Here is a 22,383-nt window from a genome sequence, read left to right on the forward strand (position 1 = left end):
ACCATGCTCACGCCGCTTACACAACATGGCGGATGGCGGGAGGTTTGGATCCAAAAATGACGCGGCTCGCCAGCCGCTCTCCGCGTAAAGGGGTACACGCACCGCGGAATGTGAGTAGTATTCCTGTTTCGGCAGGGTACCGCGGAATGTGGGACCGCGTAAAGCGAGGGTTGACTGTAATTGTAAATTGTAATGTCGTAACATAAGAAAACAAGTGTTGTGTACCTTATACTCCCTCACACACAAGAATTGGAGATTAGGCTGATTATGTAGGAGTCAGGTGAAAACAAAAACAGATTGAATACTTTCTCATTAGGAAATCAGATAGGAAGCTTTTACGAATGTAAATGTAATAATAGAGGAAGGATGTATACCCACTAAAAAATTATTCGGCACCCGTGTCATATTGTATCACGCCGTAAGGGTGCCAAAATTTTTTTATTGGGTGTACATGTATACATGTCTGTGTGTGTTTACAAGTATCATGTACACCCACTAAAAAATTATTCGGTACCCTTACGGCGTGATACAATATGACACGGATGCCGAATAATTTTTTAGTGGGTGTACCTTGCAACACAAATTGCTTGTGTGTGACATGTTGCTTATCCTTAAATAGTGTAGAGAAAGGTAATTGCATGTTCTAAGGAGAGTGTTGAAGCTAAAGGAACAGAATATAGAAGCATTTTATATTGAACTGAGAAGACTGGAAACACCCAGTGACAGTGAGAGGTGTAGTGCAGCAAGATGCTGGGCTAAAATAAAGGATGTTCCGCTAGGCGTAGCTGGATGAAAGGCCCAGTCTGTGATGCAGTAACGTGGTGGAACAATGAAGTAAATAAAGTAATAAAAAAGAAAAGAAATGGTATAGGTTAAAGCCTGTTGGTGGAACTGGCCACATGTGTAGGTGGGTAGATGGCAGGAAGTTGCTGACTTTCTGTATGTACAGGTAACCATATGCTCACAGCAAGGTCAGAACAACAAAACATTGGGGTTATGTGTCTGGACTGTGTCAATGAGCTGTGTTACTTGGGTGACATGATCAGTGCTGGAGGTAGTGCTGAAACATGCTCAGTTGTAAGAGTCAGAAGTGGCTGGAGGAAATTTAAGGAGCTACTGCCTTTATTGACGACAAAAGAGTTATGTTCCACACTCATGTGGTTTAGCCATAATTATTTTATGGCAGCTGTCAAGTAAAATCAGAACATGACCCCACCCCCCCCTCCATTAAGCTAGCCAGCATGTTGAAGTAAAGTTTTATGACTGGATGTCCTTCCTAACAACAGCCCACAAGGGTGGAAACAGCTGGCAAGGCTGGGTCACAAAGCCCTGGGGTAACCAGTATAGATAAATAGCAACAACTAACCTCACCTGGGCAGGGTAGATTATAACAAATTGTTGTTTGAGGAACATTTGCACCATGAAGCAAACAATACAAACCATTTGATATGATTCAGAAAAAGAATCCCTTTGTGCTAGGCTAGAAATCTTTTGAGGTGGCCAAAAGTGGAAATTGTGATTGGTAAAACGGTTACTAAATATAAAACGTGGATATTAAAAAGGGGGTTGGTGAGAGATTAACTTACTGAAGAAAACTATAAATGTTTTATTAAGATACTAGTAAATGGCATGAAGGTAGGTTATGGTGTACTCACACAATCTTGAAAAAAATTTAGCTAGTCGAATGGGTATCCAATTTGACAGACACGAATCCAGCTCGCTTAAGTCAGTGACTAGACAAAAATAAGATTGTCATTAACAAAAAAAGTGCATAAATCCCATGCTTCTGATACACTGCAATACTGAGCTGTCATACTCATTTTAACTATTAAATTATATAAATAAACTGTTTTTGCTGATAAAACAACTGATCTAGTGACACTAGGCCAATATGCTGGAATAAATGTTCACTCAACTGGATGTACTGCAATGGTCATTCAAGTCAAGTGTGTTGAGCATTGACATAATTTTTCTCTTTATGCTAAGCTTGATAATGCAGTTGCTGTCTACTTTCTGTAGTTTTCAGTTTAAACATTGATGCAAAAAAATAAAAAACAATACTTTTGGTACCAAAATTAAGAGATACTAGATGTGCGGGATACACACAAAACCATAACGCCTTGATATCAAACATTTGATCTCATTCTCAAGTAAAACTTGATTTTTCAGCCTAATCTTTGATTATATGAAACTATAGCCAAAGTAGACAGGAAGCTTACCGTATACTATAGAATTTACAGTATCTAAGCAAAATAGAGAAGAATCATTGTTCACAATTTCTATTATTGTACTATAATCAGAGAAAACGCTTCTAATAAATCTTTCTCAACAATTTTCTTAGTCATATCTGAAAGAAAAGACAATAAGACAGTACAATACTATAAGACTATGTACAATATATGAATCTAATCTTTTTATAATTCTCATATAAAGATTTACCATTTCAGACCACAGTACAGTATAGGTTTTTTTACATAAACTTAGCTAAAATTAATGATAATGAAGATAAATATCTAACTCAGTGTACAGTGCATTCAAAATCACTAATTTTAGAAAATGATTACAATGTCCTTATTGTATTGCACAGACCATTTCAAAACTACATGAAAGGTAAATTTATCGATGTCACTCAGAGTTGGTATATCCCACACTGAAAAGTTGTTAGTTCGCGAAAATATTTATACAACCTTTGGCTCCTGGTGACCTTATCTTTCAGTAGTTGGTCCAACCTTTGTTGAAGGCTTTCACATGTTGGCTTGGCTACTGTGTGAGGGGGACAATCACCAGTTCATTATATACTGTATAGTACTTTACTGAGAAAGTAGGACATAATGAAAGAATGATATCTGCATTATCCAACCAACTCATAGTGGAAAGTTGTCATGGGTTGCGTTAGGCTTACCCACGCAACCAACTCCAAAGTTTGTTTTACCAGAGATAAGACGCCCGGCGAGGCATAACTGGGACATGTATTTTTCAATTAGTGTATGTTAGCCAGCCTTTAGGGGGGTGGGCAGTGAAACAGTGTTGTACTGTTCATCGCTTCACACCCAAAAACCTCATTTTGAGTAGTACCCCCTGAGCCATGGGTTAGTTAAGACGTCGTCTCCATCCTCTCCCTCCTGAAAGGGGGCGGGACACCACACCACACAGAGTCCACCGCCACTCCGTCCTGTGAACCGTCGTCGACACGAGACTAAGTGTGTTAACCTAGGTTGTTATCCCCGTGGAAATATCACGTGTGGATGCCTGGTTGCGACAAGAGCAATCCAGGCTGGCCTATCAAACCTACAGTAAATGGTTAATTAATTCACGCTTACAGAGTTCTCCTGCACGACACCCGTCTACTGTGACCGTGATCGACACGAGACTAAGTGTGTTAACCTAGGTTTGTTATCCCCGTGGAAATATCACGTGTGGAAGCCTGGTTGCGACGAAAGCAATCCAGGCTGGTCTATTGCACCTAAATGGTTAATTCAAGTCACGCTTACCAGTTCTCCTTGCCGCGACAACCGTCTACCGTGACTGTCAGTGACGCGAGACTATGTGTGGTAAACCAAGAGTACTTTTTGTTGCTGTGGCCCGTGGAAAGAAGTTCTTGTGCGGATGCCTGGTTGCAACAAAAGCAATCCAGGCTGGCAGTAAATGTATCACTTGAAGAATTAAGGCTCTGTTAAGTTATACCCATAGTAGAGTAATCACATGTGTCCCCAAGTTAAAATTCTCTTTTAGAAGATTAATTTTATTACAGCGTGAACGTGAGTGAATCATATATCCATGCAAATTGTAAATCATTGTATGGAAGCTTGACAAATAAATGTAAGTGCAATTATCTGCCCGTATCTGTGATCCTATCTTATTATTACTAAAGGTAATGACTGATTGGTTATGACAAAGTATAACCAGTAACTTAGATAGATGTTGAAAATTAAATGAATTCATTAAATCATCATTTATCAAGTATAAATCATGGAATGTCGAGTGGTGGAGTGAACTTCTACGTAGATACGCCATAATCTCCTGTAAGTAATCAGTGTGAAGGTATCAAACTCTACGGTAAGAAATAAGAAATACGACATATTATTATCTTTATATAACATAATCCACTCCTACTACCACGGATACAACCAAAACCATGACAAAAGTTAAATGAAGGGAAGTACAATAAAACTGGAAAGTAAAGACTAAAGAAAAACAGTGACATATACAGTTTCCCCCAAAGGTATCGGCCCCTTTTCTCATCGATACAATGTGTCACACTGGACAAATATTTCCGATCACTAATTGTGATTCCTGCTTTATGTTGGTAGGCCTGCCTTCCTAGTATCTGTGAGACTGCCAGTTATTATTTCTGGCATTTGTTGTAATTGTGGTGAATCACCGTGCTACATCTTTAGTCAAATAATATAATGATATTAATGTCGCGAAAATATATCAACGGCAGTCAAACAGTGGGCGTTTTCTGCTGTAAATCCATGACCAACACTAGTATCTGAGACTCACTGGAAAACACAGCTCGCACCGACAGACGTCATCTCGTAGTGTGTATCAGATATGTTCTGTTGCCAGCACGAATCATGAGATGATACGTTATATTCATAATTGTTACCTCATCAATCGAGGTAGAAATAATATCTATTTGCAGTAAATCATAATGTCATTGTAATTGGATATGGCATCATAGTATACAATTGTAAATACTATATGTGCAAATGAATGTAATACTGGATCATAGTTTCATATTTCGTTCGAAGCGATTCCACTATAACTTCAGTTCGTGAAAACATAATAACATTATATGCCTATTTGGCAACTCATTCCCTGGGGCTGAAGTAGTATCTAAGGTGCATAAATCAGCGGGTTACTCATGACGTCATTGGTTTTGCATATGGTATCACAATTCATCCTATTTCATTACATTATGTAGAGAATAGGTGGTATACTGCAGATATCATGGTGATTATCAGGTGCAAGAAGAAAGAATGAGAGGAGCAACTCGGACTCAGAAATACCAACCAAACCAAAACTGCTGTGCATGTGTTATTGTGTTCATTTCCAAATTCATCAGGCCCAAGGGGACCAATAATTTTTGGGAGAGTGTACAAACTAATGGAAAACAAAACCATTGGAATACAATGAAATGAAAACAAAAAACAAACACTACAAAAAATGAAAACAACTAAACATACATAGAAAAGCAAAACCATTTAAAAGCAAGAGGCAATTGCTTCCTCCAAGGGTTCACCAAACCAGCATGTAAATCGTCACCAGATGTTTCAAGTGTTGCTTAAGTCTTTAACACATAAAGCTTTGGAGATGGTCAGTGGCTGAAATACCCAAAGAAGATTTTACATAATAATGTCACTGAAGTGGGGACAAGAAATCAGAGATGGAAAATAGTGATCTTTTAAGGTCTGTGGTAATTAAAAAAAACTACTGAAGGCTGTTGCAGAGTTGGACCTAATCATCAAAATTGAAAGGTAGTAAAGAATTTGCCAGAGAGAGAGAGAGAGAGAGAGAGAAATGTGATCTTATGGCAATGAAAACTTTGCCAATGTGTAGTAATGTAGACTACCAAATGGATCTTCAGTGGGATTAACTTAAAGAACAAGAGCAAGGTGTTATATCTGCAGTAAATTTAGAATAGTTCAGATAAAATATTTCACATTAATAATTTACTTTTGATAAATACCAGTTTCATTACTGAACTTTTGAGTAAACATGCTCCAAATTATGCTCTACAGAAAGCATATGATTTTCTTCAACTGATCCTCTATGACTGGACTTTATCAGTATGTAAAGACAAACATTACTCTTATTTGTAGAAGAAAAAGTTCTTTCTACTGAAGTTGCTGGTAATATTTGTCTCCTACAGTCAACTTTCATGTCTTTGTATCCCAGTTGCCTAATTTCTCCAGGAACTCCCCTTGTGGGGTAAAACAAGTGCTACAAGACTGGGCAACACTTGACCTACTGGTACAGTATTTGGTTACCATCTTGGCTGCAGGGTTGACTCCCAACTGTCAATGCGCTATCCAGGATGCATTGCTTTGTGTTAAAATGTACACTAAAAACACCCAAAATTGAATTGCTGTACTCAACACTAAAGAAAGATTATGGTCATTCCCAGTATCCTAACACAGTGACACTTACATACCGGTAACAACTGATGAGGTGTAGGGTGTTGGGATGGAGGTAAATCTGAAGTAATAGTAAATCACTGGTGAGGAACTGTCAAGTCAAAGAGGTCCATCAGTAACATACAGTACAGCACTAATAATATTATGCTTTACGGTTTTTACTCATAGGTCAAATTGGGTGGGATAATAATGATGACTGACTATGAATATGGTGGATGAGGCCAGAAATTGTTCATAGGCATGTGGGGGTATCACAATTCGCAAAATATTCAACGTCAAGCAACTTGTACGTATTACGTGTATGGGGCATGATGCCACAATGCATCCCATGGATATTGTACTGCCTGCCTTGGACATTCTATAGTATACCCTGTATCAAAAGGATTAAAAATTGTGAATACAATTATTAAAATATACAAATATTACAGTTTTTTCCTGTAAAAATTTCAACAATTTGTAAATAAACTTTTAAAGCTAGAAAATACTATCCCTTTTTATATTAAAATCTTTAAGGATAAGTATTTTTAAAAGTTTATTGTGACCTTGTGTAAATTAAATAAGTCCAGCTTATCTGATTTTAAGGCCACCCATTTCTTAGTGCAGTAGTTCAAGAAAAATAATGAGCATGACCAAGAGCTCTTCATCCTACAACACTCCTTACACCACCTGTTCAAAACTTCTCAGTACCATAGAGCACATGAATACAACTCACAGTATCATCAGCCTTCAAGAATTATTATACTTTCTCACCTTTTCAATAAAAGCTAAAACACAGCTTTTTTTTTCTGAACAAACACTGTGTTATAAGGGTACAGTTGTTTGTATTATTTCACAAGTTACGATAAGCACAATAGTTTCATTGGGAAAAGTTCCAGTTCACCTTAACACTTGCACTGATCTTATATGAGCAATGTTCGAACCTAGAAAGAGAGACAAAGTATTGTTATAATTAGTGTTGGCAGATTAAATACGTATTAAGCACTGGTTAACAACACTGTTCAGTCATATTAAACCCACCAGCTAGACACATAAGACACATCAATACAGGTACATTTACAAATCACAGATGTATCATAAATATCTTTTAAAAACAATACCTTTACAGTAATTCAGTTTGCCTTGCACACTATGTTCATGTTTTCCTCTACATAAAATGATATGAATGCAAGAATTTATAAAATGTTCTTTCATAGACTATGAGCCAGCTAGCTCCGACCTGAGGTGTTTCAGTATATTGCAATTAAATTATATTAATATATAAATAAATAATAAAATAGCAATGAATGCTTGCATTTAAGATGAATAATAATTGTGTTTCATGATTTCCATACATTAGTATACAATTATATTTAACCATTAAAAAAATGAATGCTTACATACCATCATAATGAACACCTCAAAAAGTGACAAGTACTTTATGCCATGGAAAGAACTGGTCAACCACCACCACCCTCTTCTTGATATAAACAGCAGCTGCTGTTATGTGAAGACACCTTCTTAACACAGCCAAAGCTTCATCACAGATCTATCACTCTGAACATTTTGCCATAAAAAATATGTTTCGCTGTCATAATAAAAAAAAATACGACCATAGAAAAATATAGAAAGATTCCCATCAATAGTTAATATTTTAACTTATCAATTACAACTAACTACAGAACTAATACAACTACATACACTAGTACTTGTATTTACACTACAACAGATACAGGAGTTGTACAGAACAGTATAGCATCTGAAAGAAAGCATACTAGTGCAAACACAGTGAATCAAAATTATAAAATACCTTTATAACACACAGATCATCACACTATAAACTACTGTCAACTGTATCACATCACCTTAGCTCCAACTGTCAGTCTCCACCACTGGCTCCTTGTCTACTCAACCTTAGGCTTGTGTCTTTTGGCCGCACACTGGGAACCTCCTCCATACTCACTGCTGTGTTAGACTTTGGGGAAGTTCTCTTAGCTTCAGGATTTTGGGGTGTGGTTTGATGTGGAAGCTGTTGGGATGGGGAGGAGCTTCCTAATCTAGTAGGGGATACTATTCTAGATGGAGGGTCAGCTTCAGTTGCTCGTCTGTAAGTAACTGGTGACTGGCGGATGGATTCTTGGCTGGCAGTTTGCCATGTTAACTGTGAAGTTCTGCTCCCAAAGGCAAGTCTCCAAGGTTCCTTGTGAGAGTCTGAACTGCTGGAAATAGCTTGACTCCTCTCCAGTCCCGTGTCAGAGGAGGAGCTATGGAGTTGAGTAGCATGTGCTTTACTAAAACTACGGCGCCTTTCTAAGTGGATTGTTGTTTGTGACGCAGAAGGAAGAGGAGATTCTGATCTACTGGGTAACCCTGAGGAGACTGGAGTGGGATGTGGATCTGGTGACAACACCCTGACCGGGGGTCTTGAACCCTCTTTAGTGGCCTGAGATCCTGTTTCAAGGGCATCTAATGCACGATTAATGTTTTGGAATCTTTGTACCCGCCGTAGTTCCTGTGTTGTCCGTTCTCTCTCAAATCGTTCATCGGTCAGTTCACGACGCATCCTTTCTACGTCACTCTCCAACTGTGCTGCTCTGGTCCGGAATCTCTTGGTCTCATTTGTTTCATCTTCTAGTTGCTCTTGAAGTTCTGTGACCTGAAAAAAAATTAAACATTCCAAAAAGTACTGAAAGTTTTTAATAGAAGCAGTTTTAATTGGCTATACAGTATGGAGCTATATGTATGAAAACATCACTGACTAGAAAAATGTTGTAATGTGCTAACTATTCACGCTTACTTGTGTACCAGTAACTCAACATTACTAAACATACTGTAAATTACAAAACAATAAGGTTTTGTACATACAAATTTATCTACAAATTATTACCAGCTGAGATAAGTGAAGCACCAACCTTTCTCTGCAACTGGTGTTTTTCTACCTCTAATTGCTTGTTGCTGGCCTGGGATGACCACTCAGCTCGACGCTTCTCGTTAAGAACCTCCTCCAGTGACCTGGCATTTGAGCGCTCAGTGTTCAGTTGACAGCTAATACCATCTAATCTCTGCTCTAGGGACCGTTTCTGCTCCAACACCTGTTCAATTGTAGTCACTATATAATTTACTGATCAAAGTAAATAGCAGAAACAACAGCAGCTTTTGTTGATACTGCCAGCATCACCTACCATGACCATGAAACTTGCCTAAATATAATCAGAGTTCAATCATCTTGTTTCTGGCTGTTATCCTGTGATCATGCTAAGGTTTACCGAAGCTGACTCATTATCTTCAGTGTATCTTTGAGAACTACAAGCATATACTCACACATTTCAAGACCAAACCAGATGTAATTACTTTTGCCTTTATGCACTGTAATAGTGCAAGGTCAGAAGAATGCAGGCTGGGATTTCAGGGATCTAAAAAGTCTTGGGGAAGTAATAAGTTGAAGAACTGTGAGCTCTAAATATAATGGTTTTCAGGGGAGATGATGAAATTTTTCTTATTATAAGCTTGTAAAACATGGGTCTATGATAATGCACTTACTATTACTGTGCAAGAAGTTTGAAAGGGCTGAGATAGGGTTATGTGGCAGAGGTTAGCCTTGAACCTTTCTACAGAACATGTAGCTAAAAGCATAAAAAACTATGGGAAATATTAAAAAGTGCTTATTCTAATTCAGCCTACAGGTAGCCAGAAACTAAAATATAAATTTTTATAAGAACAGACTCACTCATACATGTCCTTGGACCCTTAGTGCACATATCATTGTTTTATTATTAAAATTGAATTAATCTTACAATTCTTCAGAATGAAGCATCTATAGAGAAATAGGCAAAATGTCACAAAACATTTACAGAATTACATTTAACTTGGTAAAGTTTGAGCCCTTTTCTTCTAAATTATAAAAGGATGACTGTATGAATAGAAAATATTGTCTATCCTCATCATGTATCAGTGAACTGTACTAGTATACAATAACCTATTGGTGAGTGATCACCTTCACACCTTTAGCTATTAATACAGTACATCTGGCATTGCAATAAAACATAAGAATTAGTTATGTGGGAAAGCAATGAAAGAATGAAGAATTGGGAAAGCTAAGAAATAGGACAGAAGGTCACAGATGACATCAAGTGGGCTAAATTATGCTTGTGGACAAGAGAGGAACATTCAATTAGAGATGGGACATTTCTGCTAGTCATGCAGCAATGGGTCAACAAAATCATTCAATGCACTGTATGAGACTAGGAACAACAAGTGCTATAAAACTGTTTGAAGATATTGGTTAATTTTCAAATACAGATGTGGAAGTAGTTAGGTGATTGTAAATAATATTTTACCATTTTAATAATTTAAAATAATTTATAATAAGAGTATCTACAATACACAATAAATAAAATTCAAATGCAGTAAAATTATTATCATGAGCCACACTGGGATTTCCTCACTGGCCCTTATAAAAAAGAAAGTCACAATCTTAATTGATGTTCTAGGCTCCCACTTTAAGAACCATGAACTTAGTTCTATACACATGAAGGATTAACTGAAATGGTCACTGACATGTAAAATACTTAAATCATCTTTTCTTTTTAGAGCAAAGGAAGGTTGTCACACCACAAGCCTGTGAAAATGAATTAAAGAATGTTAAGTTATTACAGTATAATACTGTGGGGGATCGGTGGTAGAAACGGTACCGTTCTTGCCTCGCAAGCGAGATGTCGTGGGTTCGATTCCCGGGCCGGTGGAAGTTGTTTGGACTTACTTCCTAGCCCCCATTAGTCCCTGTTCACCTAGCAGTAAAGTAGGTACCTGTTGTAAGTCGAAAGTTGCGAATTCGTATTCAGGGAGTTGTTGGAGCTTCCAATAACCTGATGACATAAACCACTGACTCTTCGGGCTTCAACGCCCTTAACTCATGAGACATAAAGGCAAGCATGAACTTAGCATGCTTCCCTGTTGGGCGCTGTAAACACTTCTGCGCTTCACCTTACACAAGGATGTAAGGGAGTGCCCAATAAATAAAAAAAAAAAAAAAAAAAGTATAATACTGTATGTCTTTCCATTATGATTACTTTTACAAAATTTACCTTCTCAAGGCTAGTGTTGAGCCTAGCCACCTCACCCTCAGCCTGACCCCTCTTCATGTCTAGCTTCTGTGCCAAGTCACGAGTGGTGAGAAGCTCCTTCTCCACATTGTATTTATCTTCCTCCAGCTTCCTGCATGACTCCTCCAATTCATCACACTTTTGACTTGCTTCCATCATCTGCAGATCACAAAATGGATGAAGATATTCATCTTTCATATAAGACAATCCACCAGAGATCATCCACAGATTTCAATAAAGACTAATAAAAGTTTGATAGTACAGTATTTAAAAAGACATGCAACTGACTCAAAGTTGGACTGCCTGCCTGAAATGTGGAGCTCAAATTCATTAAAATCTGTTAGTTAAGAAATAAAGTCACATCAAAATGAAGGACTGTTACGGACATCCTATTTAGGGACATACTGTCCATTTAATGTTGGGGCTCTAGATGCTAATAGCTCTTCTACCCCATAGGTTCCAAGATAACATTGTACAACTGCCTGGTAATGAAGAACTGGGAATTAAAACCTCCAGGACTTAATACATGACAATTAAGCAAGGCTGACTCTCCTTCTGATATAAGTCAATTTGCATCTTTTAAAAGATCTCCTCCACTTGTTGATTAAGTTCATGGATACATTATTTGTCAAAAGTATGATGTCTTGTTATGAAACATTTTAAATGGAAGAAAAATATTAATGAAGTATTACTTATAATAAATAAAAAAAATTATAGTTGCACTGCACGAACTAAACCCTAAATACTGTACTGTATAAAGTACAAGTACAGTATTAAATTTTTTTAATCATGTTTGAGAAACTGTCATCACAGCATAAAACACATTCAGAGAGGGCACACAATACTGGTAATGATATACCCAGTAGAAGGTTCACCTGACTAATAATCTGCTCTCTCTCCTCCTTAAACTTGGCCACCATGGCTTCCATCTTGGTCATTTCCTCCACCCTAGATGTGATGCTCTCCTCTAAGGAAGCATTCAGAGACTTGAGAGATGATACAGCCTCATTTAAGTTCAGATACTGTTTCTTCAATGATGATTGCTCTGAGTCCTGCAACACAAAAAAGTTCTATTATTATGTGTCCAGGTACATGGCTCAGTTAAATGGTCAAAGAGAATTTAGGTACTGTACATTTATATTCATATGATACCATTGTTACACGCAAAGGACTGTATAAGTAGTTTTAGGTAGACTTCTAAACATACATTCATTAAGACACCACATAATGTTGCACATATTCTCAAGAATGTAGACTAACTTTATCACACGTATTAGTTTTCACTTTCCAGAAAATAGGTGTTTTGTCACCCATAAAGAGGCCAAAATGTACTTTTTCTTCAAAATTCATATAAAGGTACACTTTTATGTGTTGATTAAGGATATGGATTCAAAATCATAAAATTCGATTACTGTAATTACTGTTAATTAATGAACTTCGACATAATTACATAAATTCAGAATATTTAAAATTTAAATTACATTGTGAACCACCAAATGGTGTCTATGTTTTGACCCAGTTGGGTCTAATCAAACCAATATACAAGTTACAGTACCTGCACCTTTGTTTTTGAATTATAACATTGAAAATAAGATGAATCCCTTCAAAATGACAGACAAAAACACTAACAGTTGCTCGATTGACTTGTTGTCAGTTTAATGTCAATTGTGAGGGATACTGTATTTTATGAGAAAAATATGAATTGTTCAAGTTCTATTCTGTTAGAGAAAGTGGTAAGGGCATGAGTGAATACAATGTGCTTAGTAATTCAAAACTTGAGAAACTAAATAAGATAATAAGGAAATGATACAAGAGGAAGAGGTTGGAGGAGATAAAGGCTCCCATGGCTGGCTAGATACTGGTAAAAAAAAAAAAAAATAGGGACTTCAAAGAGAAATGGAGATAAGTACACAATGTTCTTTCTCAAGTGGACGGTTAAACATTTCAAAGAGAGACAGGATATTAGAGAAATTGGGATTTTGATGCAACTGGTACTGAGAAATGTGTGGTTCAATTTACTACACAGTATTAATAAAAACAAATAATTTCACTAAAGACTGACATAAGAATGCTTTAGGTTTGACAAATTAAGTGGGCAGTTCATTGCCTATATCTCTTGTCCTTCCATGTCATAAACACCCCCACTGGTAACTCACTTTTGAGGAGAGTATATTAGTTAGTTCTTCTAAGGCTAGGCAATACTCCTGTGCCTTCTTCTTAAAGTTATCTTTAGACACCTGGCACTTCTCCAGGTCCTCCTGGAGCTTCTTATAATCTTGGGTCAAACCTGTAATTTCCTTCTGAAGTCGCCTGGAATACAATTCAGAGTGAAATATGAATTACGATCCTATCCACAGTAAGAAATGTTTGTTCAAAATCAATTATTGTCTTGGAACTGGAAATACAGGAAACACATGCATTTAGCATCAGAAAAAAACACCTAAAACATGATATTACCACATCTAATTATAACTATCAAAATTATAACTTTTTGAACCCAGATCCCTAATCAGTATGTTCAGGAGTATTGTACTAACACACACAAGTAACCTTAGACCATTCTTTATCAGGTGAGAGGGTGCATCAAAAGTACCCAAATGTGTCAATAAACTTTAATTCCTCAACCAGAACACCCAAAAATTTTACTTGAAAGCCAAAAGGCTTATTTCTGTATTGAATCAGAGCCAATTTCATTTTGTTTGCTCATCATGATACAGAAATGAAGGGTAGGATGCAGGTCATGTAAAACATAACAAGATATACCGGTACACGTAAAGCCCCCCCCCAACACATAATGGTTTGGAACAATTTAACAGTGCTGGTTTACTTCCTGTTAACAGAGTAGACCAGTAAATTTTTTTCCATATGAATAATACAGAACTGTACAGCATTAGCAACAGGAGTGCCTTAGAATATCTCAATTGGCTTGTTGAAATGGTTAATAATTAACAGTTATAGAAAAGGGGATGAACTGGACTTACCTGATCTCTTTGTTGGCAGCATCTCTTGCGAGGATAATATCGGCCAGGTCCTGCTCCAGCCGCTGGCCCCGTCGCTCCTCACCCGCCAGCTTCCGCTCCTCTGCTGCAATCGACGAAAGTGCTGCACTGAAACGTAAAACACAACCCTTAACTAATGCAATTACAATACAATGGCAACAAGACAGGAGATATTTTACACAGCTAACTGTTAGTGTCGGGCCAACAGAAACACTGTTCCATGCTACAATAAAATATTGTTTACATATTACAGGTAAGTACAGTGCAGGTAACATACTGGTACATTTTACAAAGTGTAGCACTGATAGGGTGGATAGTCCTCCACCGTGCCACTTCATTGTTTGTCCACAACCATCAAACTTTTATTCATATTTTCACCAAACACGCCATACTTTATTCTGTACTAATAAATACCTAAATCCTTGGATGAGATTACCCCCAAAATTTAAGTGACGGCTTAACGAAGCAGGGCTGCAGGGGTTTAACTATTGTACAGTAAATTATTAAACATGCAGGAAAAACTATTGTGATTTTAAGATGAAGTGAACGTAAATATATTGAGAAATTGGCGAAGGTCATGAAATTACATAATCAGAGAACGGAAGCCTCTGATCCTGGAACAATTTGAACCAACCCAAACCACCCATTAAATTGGTTTACATGGCTAGTGGAAGATTTAAAATAAAAAATATTACATCATTAAATTTTAGAGACTAAAAGAGATAATTTATAGAAGCTTGGATATCAATTACAAAATCAATATCCGCATTTGACATGAAAATATCCGGACAAATGCAAAAGTCACACACGTAATCTCCTTATGATAAAACACATCATTCATGAAAACTATGAATAACACAATTAGTTATTAATGTAATGTGTTGGTGAATTATTTAAATAAAACAACTGTTTGTGATAGACGACAGCCTATTTTTTTTTTACGGCCGACTTATCAGAAGACGTGAGACTTATCACAACGCAAGATAATTATTATTTAATTAACACAGCTGTCACACAAGGCAGATAAAGTACAAAGTACTAGCGCCCAACGTGAGAGCCAAGGGTGCCACTATAAAACTTCCCGGTAAATACTTTCTACATTAAACCATTCAACGTCCGTAAAGCATTTACTGGTGAAATCTGGCGGACCTAAATACCCATTCGAAACGGTGCGAGACGTCACAGTACATGTACGGTACACTTGACGGCTACAGTATGTGTGTGGCTAAACAGGCATTGTTGTAAACCTAACCATTTGTAGTACATTTTAAAACCTTTTCTGATACAAAAAGTATGTTCATGATGATCAATTTAATTACTCGACGAATGTTTCAATGTTTACGAGCGTTTGTCTGTTTACAGGAGTTTATACACTACTCTTACGTGAGTGGTCCACCATAATATTTTCATTATCTTTAAATGGCTAGTGGACTAGTGGTCGTAATAAAGATTCTCAACAAGCTGATTTATTTATCTATATCCCAAAGATGAAAATAAAATAAAATAACAAAGCACAGGACTGAGAATCCGGGTTCGATGTCCAGCTAGAGTCGGCTAGACAATGCATATTTAAACTCCGTGCACAGTCTCACAACCATAACAAATTACCATGAATCTCCGGATCACATGATAGCAAATCACATACAGAAAGTGAAAACAGCGAGACGGCAGGAAAGTGAAACAGCGTGGTGGTCGGCGTGCGTTGCGTGAGTGCTGACGCCGCTCAGCTGGTCTGACAGGAAAGTGTCACGGGCGCCTCGGAGGGGAAATGAAAAAAATGTCCAGCAAATGTCACGTCATCCAGTACCAAACTCAGTGTAATTAATCTTTAAAAATACTCGCTAGTTCTATTACTTGTGGTAAGATTTTGAGCCAAGGGGATTCATATCTTCTTTATATCTGACACTACTCGGAGAGATGCCAGTATCATCCACGTCAGAGATGATGGACGTAGACTGTAGGGGATGAATATATATATCAGAGACACGTAAGAGGGATGATTAGAAGAATCACCATCACTTTCACTATCCCAGTCACCATCATTCACTTTTAATACGAGAGCAACACATGGTGATGATGAGTGTAGACAGTAAACATTACATCACAGTTGTTCACTGGAGATGGCCACGTTCACTATCATACCATCATTTAGCATCACTATCATCATTATTCACTGACATCACTATCACCATTAATCACTGCCATCACCATCAAACTATCACTGTCGCCATCAGACTATCACTGTCACCATTACCACCATACCATTATTATCATCAATTAATGTCACTATAATTATCACTATTTACACTACCATACCATTACTATCATTATCACAACATCAATAATAGCATACTGTATAATGACAAATGTTAACACCATTTGTAGCGGATCATGCATAAGGTCAACAGCTGTATAATGTCAACAACAGCTGCATAATGTCAACAACAGCTGTATAATGTCAACACCAACTGTATAATGTCAACAACAGCTGCATAATGTCAATACCAACTGTATAATGTCAACAACAGCTGCATAATGTCAACAACAGCTGTATAATGTCAACAACAGCTGTATAATGTCAACACCAACTGTATAATGTCAACAACAGCCGCATAATGTCAACAACAGCTGCATAATATCAACAACAGCTGCATAATATCAACAACATCTGTATAATGTCAACAACAGCTGCATAATGTCAACACCAACTGTATAATGTCAACACCAACTGTATAATGTCAACAACAGCTGCATAATGTCAACAACAGCTGCATAATGTCAACAACAGCTGTATAATGTCAACAACAGCTGCATAATGTCAACAACAGCTGCATAATATCAACAACATCTGTATAATGTCAACAACAGTTGCATAATGTCAACACCAACTGTATAATGTCAACAACAGCTGCATAATGTCAACAACAGCTGCATAATATCAACAACAGTTGCATAATGTCAGCACCAGGTCAGGAAGGTCGTTAACAAGAACACCGCACCGGGCTGACGTCACACTGGCCAGTCATCACTATAAAAACAATAGTCCACACCTTAGTCTCCCCCTCCCTCCTCTCTTCCCATCGCTTATATATATATATATATATATATATATATATATATATATATATATATATATATATATATATATATATATATATATATATAATATATATCTTTGTGTATGAACCTCTGTCCTGCGTGGCAGAGAAGTGTCAAAACCTGACTGAATTACCCGGAATAGGCAAACTGTACTCCAGGATTTGCCAATAAATTTGTTACACTAATTAAATCTATATCCCACAAGTGTACTCTTAACGCGTGATATATAATTTTCGCTCGTGGAAATCACTGGTACAGCGCATATAAATAATTTTCGTATGTAAGCATCAGCAACATCAATACTATAATTTACTTAAAAACACGTACAGTAATATACCAACTACCGGATATGCTGGTCGGTCGGGTATGTTTTACTAACCTGTCCAACCAGTTTTCTAGGGTCTATTTTCTGGCAAATATATCACCAGTTAGCGAGGGAGATTGGTAAACTGGTGCACTGGTCTGACTGTTGCCAAGACAACACGCATCACCCCCAACCCACTAGCTCACCAAACCGGGAATATTTCTTCCTTTTTTCCTCATTGTTTTCTATATCGAATTATTAAGTTGCCAGATCCCGTAGGTTACTCTCACTGCTACGACCATCTATACTTACTGTGGTCTTTTTATAACCCAGACAAGAACATTTATGTGTCGTGTGAATAACTAATGACGCCAAATTTTCATTGTCAAGAGGATGTCCACATTTTCAAACCACTCACTTAACAATTCAATTCAATTTCAATTGTTTATTCCTTGATAGAGGAAGCGGGATCCTAGTGCTGTCACTAGGTACCCCCTGTACTCACTTAACTCCGGAATTTTGCACAAGCTGTCTTTATTTGCAAATGGGAAGCATTAATTATAATTTAGTGTTGGCACGACAAAGAGCTGATAACAATTAAAGCGAAGGGGAGGGTTTGGGGTCCGGATACCAGAATCTGTAATGGTGGCCTTGACTTATGTTTTGGGGAGCAGTGTGTGTAGACCCTTAGCTTATAAATGTATTGTACATACAGAACACGGTTGCAGTTTGTATTCACTCTTCTGTCGGAGCTTTTAAACTTACTGACTGGTGATATATATACAGTAGTATATGTGTGTGTCGGGGTGGGTGTGTAATGTTGCAAAATATCCTATCTAGGATTTGAAGCTTCGTAACTAGAACTGGAACCCCAAGCAACGTTTATTAAACCCATTTATACATGAAAAAAAATCACTCTGGTATCAATGGTCTCCGTTATCCCGCTTAAGTTTTAATGGCTGGCACGGTAATGGTAATGGTATCGCCTAGGACTGGGTATCCCAGAGTAGGGTATTCTGTAACTGTATGAACTATACTGTATGTATACTGTATACGTGGCATCACATACGGTGATCTGTATGCGCACCAAATACCACGAAATATTCTACCTGGACTCGGACTTATAACACCAGTTACGTGTGTGTAGCAGTCACCAAGGTATGGTATTTCCGGGGTGGGCCAGCCCACCCAACTGGGGGCCCCAGATTTTGTATTTATTTTTAATCTGACCAATATCAAGGGCATTTTGAGACCATTTTGAAGCACATGATATTGGGAGATATTCTGACGTCAATAGTAATAACTTTTTGCAATACAAAAATGCCCGAGTACAAGACTACATTAAAGAAATAATGGAATTTTCTCATGAAGTCCGGATCCCAGGACTCCCCGGATCCGCCCCTGCGGGTATATACTGTACTGTAACAGAGCTCAGGTTTATCAGTTTACAATTACCGTTGCCAGTTTTTGTTGCTCTTGTTAATGAGCATTAATATCTTCCGGCGAGATTGGCGTGACGATAATCTATCTATTAATTGGAACAGTAATAACCTAACTGTATTGGCAAGACTGGTAGGTCAGGTCGGCCGGGTTAAGTTTCCCACCGGTCCAGTTTTTGTTCATGTAAAGATGTAAACATTGGATCAGCAGAGAAGGTACTAGACGCCAGAACAAATTACCAACTGAAAGTCAAAGTTCAGTTCTGAGAGGAGAGAGTGAAGAAAAGTAGCAATCACATATCACCACACATTAGCGCGTGACACGTGGGACTACCATAATCACACTCCCGTAAACAACATGTGAATGACCACAAGGGAAAGTTGCGGCCAAAATGGTAGTATTATATTAAGGAAACGTGTTAATCTCTGTGGCTCAATATATCATAATGGTGTATGTGTACGTACCTTACGTTGTTGTGTTATTTATGTGTGTGCATGATTTCTGTGTGTACAGTACGTGTGATATGAAAGTATATATATATATATATATATATATATATATATATATATATATATATATATATATATATATATACAAGTATGTGATTTTTTATCAGGCGTTGTGCTGTATGTGTGCGAAATTATATGAATGTTGTGTGTGCTTTTGTGCTGTATTTTTATGTACGTGTTTGACCCTAATATATGTGTATGTATGTACACCTGTATTACAACACTAGTAGGTACACAACGTGGAGAAAGTCTCCTTATCCATGAAAAGTGAAACTGGCTGACCGGTCACTAACTGAAGATTTCTAGTCCCCAGTCAGAGGTGTTCCTTCCCCACTGTCTTAGTTCTTACTGATGCCTTACAGTCTTAGACCCTTAAAAGATCCTACGCTATAATCCTCCTAACTGGAGATGTGTTACGTATCCGCCTGGCTCACGTACAATAAATTACAACACTTTTTAAGGTTTGAAGGAATGTTCCTGGACCTTAAGCTAAAATGTTGGTCCGCCCTCTACGACACAAAGATGGATTGTCAAAGATTTATGAAAAATTTTCAGTGACAAAAAATGAAAGAACGTCTCGTCACAGAAGAATCTCACTTTCGCAATTTCGACACCATTTTTGCCGCCATCATGAAGGGTGTCACGGCTGAGGGTGTTGGAACAGTACAGTAAGTGTAAACAAGTGTGTTATTGTAAGTGCGTGTGTAAGTGTCCGAGTGTGTGCATGGAGACAGAGAAAGGTTGCGTTATATCACAAACCTATTAAAGGTTTGGTTTTAAATTACAAAATTACTAAAAAGAAATAGGGCTCACAACGCGCTGTTTTAACTAATTTAGCATTTTTTATCAGACTGATTAACAATTGTCTAAGGCTGCTCTTGTGACACTTATCTATTATTATTATTATTATTATTATTTACATTATTATTATTAGGATGTAAACCAGTGCAATTATACATAACTCATAACGGAATATCCAAAAAATAGTAGTATAAATAAACAAATTCGTGGAGCGTTACGACAAAGGACAACTTGCACAACCATAGCCGCTCCAGTAACTAGCGGTTTTTAGTTTAACAAATTTATTGGCAGAGCTTGTAGTACAGTTTGCCTATTCCGAGTAATTCAGTCAGGTCTTGACACTGAGGGTGGTATCACTTCTCACTGTCACGCAGGACAGAGGTTCACACACAAAAAATACATCATATTCATTAACAACTATAAATGTATATAGGTCAGATTCATATGGGTAATGTCACTGTTCACTGCCATGCAGGACAGAGGTTCGTACAGGAAATCTACCTAAGGCAGTAATAAAACAATGCCTGGCGGGCCTAACACAGCCACGGGGAGGTTAAGTTCTGAGATGGAAGGGGGAATGGTTTCACAAAATTAAACAATAATAAAACCTAAGCATTTTATAGATCCTTAACGGAACTTCTTTACTTAAGCTTGACTTTAACATAACCAAACTTAAGATAGGTTTTTACTAAGATGTATTGTAGTTGTGATGTTGTTTACAGGGTTCTCCAAGAAAAGGTTGGGAACCATTGCTGTAGACGTAAGTAAGGCACAAAGCCGGAAGACTACGGTGTTGTTGCGTCTAAAACCTTATCTTCCGCGCGCTGTAATCTTAAAAACTCAACATTAAATCCTTAAATGAAATATGAGAAAAAATTCCGAGTTATTTAAAGGGTACAATAGACTTGGTCAATACCAGTTTGTGTTGTAATAAAAAAAATAACACTTTCTATAGTAACTTCAATCGTTTTTCCGATAATTACCATAAACGCGACAATATCTGCCATACGGTATCAACTTTTGGCGGGAACTTTAGTGTAACGTACTGTTTACACTCTCAGGGAACCTTGTTATAAATGTAGTTGTAGTTCACTTCTAACTATTATAACCATCATTAGTTCCTGGTTTCTTACATAAACTGGTTAGCTGTGTTCTGACATTCACAACCAGAGCGAATGTATTCATGTATGACACTTTAGAAGCCATGAAGAGTCGCTGAGTATAAGCAAGTCTTGATGTGCGTAGGAGAGCCTTTATGTGTGGATAAGAGGCTTATGCGTAGGAGAGCCTTTATGTGCGTAGGGGAGCCTTAATATGCGTAGGAATACCTTTATGTACGTATGAGAGCCTTATGTGCGTAGGGAGAGCTTTATGTGCATGTCCAGTCCCAGTAAGCAAAAACATTAACATACCAATCTGAAAATCTAGGGCGTGGCTCTGAAGACTGTGTGTGTGTGTGTGTGATGTGTCATGAAGTATTGTCTCCCGTACTAACCTCAACCCGTCGAGTAACTTATAGTGGTGAAAACTCGGCAGTTTTCACTTGGTCGCCATCTTGACCACACTCACGTTGCTAATACGGTTATGGTTTTTGTCCACGTATAATAATAATAATAATAATAATAATAATAATAATAATAATAATAATAATAATAATGTAATAATAAATATATATAATTCTTATAACTATTATTATTAGTTGTTGTAGTAGTGGTAATAGTAGTAGTAGTATAAGTAGTAGCATCATTAGTAATGCTTTTGGGGGGTGGATAAACAAATAAATACTTTCGCCTAGAAGCTGGAGGATTTATCAACGCATTCAGCTGCTTTATGATTTCACTACTGACAGAAGAAACCGGTACTTGATAAACTTAAAAACTCACAGGGACTGGTCAAATGAAAGTCCGAGCTGGTAGAAGTGAAAACGTATACTGTACCTTGATATTGTAGCACGCACACACACACTACATTGTTTCGAAGAATTATACGAAGTGTCGCTTTCTGTCGCTTTTT

General features: G+C 37.4%; 1 protein-coding gene across 2 annotated transcripts in view; it reads right to left on the bottom strand.

Annotated features, from left to right (window-relative positions):
• Positions 1-4,039: 4,039 nt before the first annotated feature.
• Positions 4,040-22,383, bottom strand: part of LOC121863782 (centrosomal protein of 135 kDa-like) — an 84,237-nt gene continuing 65,893 nt past the window's right edge. Inside the window, exons 23-29 of one of the 2 annotated variants that reach the window (XM_042362582.1) lie at positions 14,200-14,325; positions 13,375-13,528; positions 12,094-12,270; positions 11,201-11,377; positions 9,029-9,208; positions 8,617-8,772; positions 4,040-7,060 (exon numbers count right to left, since the gene is read on the bottom strand). In XM_042362582.1, coding sequence (XP_042218516.1) covers positions 7,040-7,060; positions 8,617-8,772; positions 9,029-9,208; positions 11,201-11,377; positions 12,094-12,270; positions 13,375-13,528; positions 14,200-14,325 — 991 coding nt within the window. In that variant the 3' untranslated portion in view covers positions 4,040-7,039. Of the gene's footprint in view, positions 7,061-7,425; positions 8,773-9,028; positions 9,209-11,200; positions 11,378-12,093; positions 12,271-13,374; positions 13,529-14,199; positions 14,326-22,383 lie in introns of those variants that run through there. The other variant, XM_042362581.1, reaches the window with a different exon arrangement.

Source organism: Homarus americanus, unplaced genomic scaffold (genome assembly GCF_018991925.1).
Source record: "Homarus americanus isolate GMGI-L3 unplaced genomic scaffold, GMGI_Hamer_2.0 scaffold48354, whole genome shotgun sequence".
Lineage (NCBI taxonomy): Eukaryota > Metazoa > Arthropoda > Malacostraca > Decapoda > Nephropidae > Homarus > Homarus americanus.